At 44.9% G+C, this 5,779-nt stretch overlaps 1 protein-coding gene across 1 annotated transcript; it reads left to right on the forward strand.

The window, feature by feature from the left end:
• Positions 1-2,927: 2,927 nt before the first annotated feature.
• Positions 2,928-4,651, forward strand: LOC133716247 (uncharacterized). The gene is made up of 2 exons (XM_062142964.1): positions 2,928-3,002; positions 4,196-4,651. The coding sequence occupies exons 1-2, from the start codon at positions 2,928-2,930 to the stop codon at positions 4,649-4,651; spliced, it is 531 nt and encodes a 176-aa protein (XP_061998948.1).
• Positions 4,652-5,779: the final 1,128 nt, after the last annotated feature.

A 5,779-nucleotide genomic window follows, 5' to 3' on the forward strand; every position in this document is an offset into this window, starting at 1 on the left:
TTTTAATTATATGGCCTCGTAAAGGATGGTTCGCGAAGGAAGACTGGCGATTAATATATGTATGCTCACTATGTATAATTAAGAGGGAGAGATGCCATTGTTCAAGTAATTTTAATCAAGCCAATACAAGTGGCTTTGGAGCAACGACATTATAAGAGCAGTGCTGATTCAAGACCTCTTCAGTCAAGACGAGGACCTTTGACTTCGAAGTCTGGGGGGCAATGTTTGGATCCAAAATGAGCATTTTGGCCTGACAAGGCACGTCTTGGAGAAATTGAGCCAATGTCAGTGGCTCAAGCTATATATTGTCGACAAGTTCGAAATATATATTTAGAGGCTAAATAAAGCCTACTATGAAAGCATGGAAGCATGGAAACATGAAAAGTCAACTTTAGCACATTTTCCTACTTCGGCTAGGAGAAACCGAGCTAAACAAGGAAGGAGGGGCGGCAGACTGACCAAATGAACTTGAAATGAGCTGAAACTCTGCATATCCATTCTAGACAGCCCAAGGATCATTTCTTATGAAGAGTGCCAGAGCGTTTTTTGAGTGTAAGGCCTTCAAACAATCAGCCCAATTTTCTACAGAAGCAAAACTGGAAAACTGGACCTGTAAGAGGTCCAGCAGCATTTTCGGCCCAACCACATGGAATAAAAATCTGAAATTTTACCAGGGTGATCTACACTCATAGTGGAACATTTTTTATGAAGAAGTCGAAAGCTCATTCTAAAGTCTTGTTGGAGAAATAATTGAAGGAATAAAGGGGCAGAAACTGACCTAAAACCAGCTCAATATTCACATGTTCATGTTTCCTACCCACATGAAGAAAGCTAGATGCTTTTCTTCTTTTCCTTGGATATATTTTTCAAGACAATCTCTTTAATAGATCATCATCACTTCCATGTTGTTGCACCTTCATGTCTTGCTTTCATTTCATCATTTCTCTATCTTTTCCATATTTTACAAATCACTTTCATATTCCACTTTCATTATTTTTCTTCCACTCATCATTTCACTCTTCTTTTTCTTCCCTATATAAACACCTTCTCTTTTCATTCTAAATCACACATTCACAACACAACAACATCTCTAAGATGATCTAAGTTCTCTCTAGAGCAAACCTCTCTAAGAGCAACTCCTCTCCTTCTCTTTCTCTTAGCGGTGATCACACTCCTAGTCCTAGTCTTCTCAGAAGCCGACCTTCAGTGCCACCAAACCCTCTGTCAACGTGCTTCGGTCCTAGTCTCCTCGGGAGCCGACGGTAGTGCCACGACCACAACGGTTACAGAACCAGCCAAGCAAGGGTAACGCCCTAGCAACCCAGCCAAGCTAAAGTCACGCTTTAGCAAGTTCTCCTCACTTCCCGGTGGTTCTCGCTCTGCTCGATCTACAACATCGAGTATCGATTGTGTTAACAAGAAGCTCAGCAAAAGTCCTCACCACGAGGCACAAAGAATCCCACGACGAGGTTGGTGCTCTCCTCGTCCACAATTGCTTGATAGAAGTCAGGTCAAAGGACACCCCCGACGACCGCACCCGAACGGTGCTGGCACGCCCGCGCAAGAAAAGAGACTGTTGACCAGCTGCAGCAAAATTGGAGCCAAACAGCAAGGTCACATAGTTCCGTTCAGTCCACCTTCGAGATGAGTCCCAAAGAAAATGGGTCAGTGGGTGGGGGGAGGGGGGGGATGGAGAGAGAGAGGGTTTCAGGGAAGTGCTTACATATATAGGTACCAGAGCTCTTTCATGTCAAGTACCTATGAAAGTGCATACTGCATGCACCCCAATCCCCCCATATGTAGTGAGGCACCATTACATGGATTTCTTGATGAATCCATAGTACCTGAACCCACAAATTCGCACAGTAATAAGAGAAGGAGGCACAGAGAAAACAAAAATAGATGATGAAAGTATGCGATTAATCGAAAAGACCAAAACGAAATCCACCAAGGGTAGAGCTGAGCTTCCCCATCACGAACCCAACCTGAATTGCAGAACTCCGATTCCATTTATCGTCTTCAAGCAGATGAGCTGATCCAAGGGTGGTGTCGTGAATTGGTGGCCAAAAATGGTGGTCTCCGATGATGGCAGAGAGAAGTGGAAGGGAAAGAGAATAGAAGGTAAGAGGAGAGGGGAGAGAGAGGCGTGTGCGGCCCGAGAGAGGAAGAAGGAGAAAAGGAGGAAATGCTAGGGTTCCCTTTACTTTATATACTGCTCTAACATTTCACCAAAATTTGGTCGAACGGAGGGAAGTGAATTTTGAAAATTTAACCAAGCCTTAAAAGCCAATTCTAGGGCTCCAGCATATTGAACCCTAAAACTCAGACAACATCAACTCAAGTACATTGTCTGAAAGAGAGTGGCACAACAGAAACCTAAAAACTGTTGTGTGAATCAGAACAATCAGACAACATCTTTCAGCAGGCATTGACTTAAAATATATCAGACAACAGACACCTAAAATAAAATAAAACAGTTGTGTGATTGAAAATAATCAGACAACAGCAAAAATAAACCATTGTATAAATGAACCTTGGACAACATCACATAATAACTGTTGTCTGAATTGACTCATTCAGACAACATCAAAAAAATCAACCATTGTCTGAAATGCTTTTGCACAAGAGCCAAGAAAAAACTGTTGTTGGATTCGAAAACTTAGACGACAGAATATTTCTTGCTGTCGTCTGATTATTTCAGACGACAGTTAAGATGTTTGCTGTCGTCTGATATGTGTTGTCTGATTCCGAAATTGGTGTAGTGGAAGAACGCGCCCCACGCGCGTCTCTCAGAAAACTAGGGTTCTCATATTTTCCTCTGTGCTCGTCCGGCGGCTCACCGCGCCGAGGCAGGCTTCTAGCCTCGTCGGAGGAGGATAGTGAGTGCAGCCGGATGGGTTATCTGTTGTTGTGATGATGGTGTGTCGATGGATTGGATCCGGCTATTGGCTGAAGATGGCAGATTCAGTGAGATACCATACCTGGACGGTGCTGCATCGATGGTGGGTAACTCGGGGCGTCGTTGCACCTCAAGGCGTCGGTGCATTAGGGGAAGATCCAGATTGGGTCGCAGGACTGGCTGCGGACTGGCAACCTGGGTGGCGGCGATGGGATCGATCGATCCTTTTGCTTTCGCCCCGATCTCGGCGAGTTGCAGTCTGGGTTGTTTGGTTGCTAGGATGGTGGGATGGCGATCAAGGCCTTGACTCGATGGTGGTGTGCCGGTGTAGGTGGTGCAGAGGAGGCGGTGGCGTCGCTGTGCAGGGGGCGATGGTGTTGATGCTCGATTGGAACGCGGACGGTGGTTGCCTGGGAGGAACAAGAAGGGGGCGGCGAGATCTGGTGCAGAGGGTCTTGGATCGGATCAGATTGTTCCGATCTGGTTTGGGCGGTTTGCAGCAATCCAGGCGAGGGGGATGAGTTGGTGTGGCGGCCAGCAGCGTGGAAAGGGGGTTGGGCCGGGTTATGTGTGTTGGGCCCTTGTGGGTGGGCTTACTAGGTTTTAGGGTTTGGTCTTTTGGTTTTGTTTTTCGGTAATAAGTTTTAGTTGTTGGGTCGGTGCACAGCAACTATTGGCATAGACAATCTTCTATTCGGCGGTCTAGAGGGTCGTTCCTGTTCTGGAGTTGGGTCAGCAGCGGTGGCGAAAATGTCTGGCTGTGACATACTAGCATAGACAATCATCCTTGGCCTTCTAGTGGATCGTTCCTTTCTGGCTGCGGGTCGGAGGTGATGGCGATTTGGAGCATTTGTGGATTGCCGGTGTTGACATTAAGGTGGCACTAGAGTTGGGTTTAGTTTAGTCTCAGGTCTGATGGTCCAGCATTTCATTTTGGTCGGGTTCGAAGTCACAATGAGTGTAGACTTGGTCGATCAAAGGCAGGTCAGGAGGACTCTGGGTGGCGAGTTAGTATTGACAAAGTTGTGAGTTAGGCATTCACTGCTCCTGCGCCTGTTGTCTCTGCCTTTTAGTTGATGTGCAAGTCTTAAGTCTGTAGTTGAGTCAGGGTTTTTTTTTTGACTTCATCAGTTAGTCATTATGGAGTTCTAGTGTGAAGTCCAGTGGCCATTTCTGTGTAAGAGATGTTGCCAAAACTCATTGTAACCAGTTCGTTATTAATGAAGTTTCTTCTTGATCAAAAAAAAAAAAAAAAAAGTTATTCGCTGGCTTCCTCCTCCTGCTGGCTTTGCCAAGCTCAATTTCGATGGTTCTGTTGTCAACAATAAGAAAGCATCTGCTGGTTTTGTTATCAGGGATCACGATGGTTCTCCCCTTTTTGCTGGTGCGAGAGCTATTGGTCATGCTTCTGTCCCCATTGCTGAAGGAAGTGTTGTTCGTGATGGTCTTTATCATGCCCTCCTCCTTAACTGTCGAAAGCTTTATGTCAAAGGTGACTCCAAGTTAATTATAGACTCTATCAACAAAAAATGTGCTCATCCTTGGCGTCTTCGTACTCTTGTGAAAGACATCCTGAGTCTGGCTAGCAATTTCGAAGTTGTTTTCTTCTCTTATGTTCCCAGGGTAGCCAACTTCGTTGCTGATGCTGTTACAAATATGGGTCATAGATCATCTACTCCTATCACTTGGTCCAAAAAGTTGTCGTTCTCAGCTTTGTCTGCTTTTAATTTTGATCAGTTTAGTTCTGGTTGAAGTAGAGGCTTTAAGTTGTAATTTTTTTTCCCTCCTCAAAAAAAAAAAAAAAAAAAAAAACCCTAAATGGTCAAATTGACTAATGCGGATGAATAGTCAACTTGTTTATGCTAATAAGACCGTCTTTTACTTCAAAAAAAAAAAAAGACGGACTTTTATGTATTTTTTTAACAATGTACGGAAAAAGACAATGATAAAAGTAGTTCAGTTTATTAAGACTAAGACTTTTTTTTTTTGAAGATAATAGTCAACCACTTTATTAATAATAATAAGAAATACTACAACTTATAGATTTAGTAACTACATCAAATTGAAACATAATAAAAACAATACTAGATGCAACAGGGCATCAAAAATAAAACATAACAAGAATAATGAGGAATGCTATAAAGCATTTGATGAAGCACCGGCCAGAGCCCGGGCAATGTAAAACAGTACCAATAGTATGGCCAACCATACTTCCACGCAAAGATATCCGTCGAATAGAGGGAAACCTTCTATCAAGGTAACTGCCGGTAGTGTGACCAACCTTACCTACTCCACGCAAAATAATACGTTGAGTAGAGAGCAATCTTCTACCTAAGTAGCCGAAATTCCAATTCCAAAGTGCAGCCGAAAAATGAGCCCACAAAAATTCCCCTGGATGCCATATACGAATCCAAATAGAAGATAAAGCCCAATCAAAGATCCATCTTGAATAGCCCAACCAAAAGAAGGCCCAGATCCACAGTTGGGTACCCAAAGACTCTCTGGGCACTCAGATCTGCTCTGACCTCGACCTCAGCCAAAGTCCCGGCTTCCTTCGCCGGAGATAACCCGTCCCGGTTCTGCAACCGTGGAGCCTCACACCATCACCGAACTGCCACACCTCCATCCCGAGCTTGAACCGAAGTGTCGCACCGCCGACACTGGCCTGCTGTGCGACCTTAGGCCGTTGAAATAACTCTTGCCGCAAACTCTCTGCCTCCAGTGATTCTCCCAGTACCGAGCGAGACATCAAGCCCCAATCTGTCGCACCGCCCTGAGCGCCGTCGGACGCCATGCCCTTCAACCACCCATGGTTGGGCCTCAACCCCTCAACCAAAATTCTGATCTGATCGCACTCCGACGAAGGCTGCAAAACTTGGC

Source organism: Rosa rugosa, chromosome 6 (assembly GCF_958449725.1).
Source record: "Rosa rugosa chromosome 6, drRosRugo1.1, whole genome shotgun sequence".
NCBI lineage: Eukaryota > Viridiplantae > Streptophyta > Magnoliopsida > Rosales > Rosaceae > Rosa > Rosa rugosa.

Excerpts from the sequence above, each read along its gene's own strand:
- LOC133716247 (XM_062142964.1), top strand. The coding sequence starts at position 2,928 with ATGGATTGGATCCGGCTATTGGCTGAAGATGGCAGATTCAGTGAGATA. Across the intron at positions 3,003-4,195 it reads TGGACGGTGCTGCATCGATG|CTCAATTTCGATGGTTCTGT; the intron begins GTGGGTAACTCG and ends GGCTTTGCCAAG.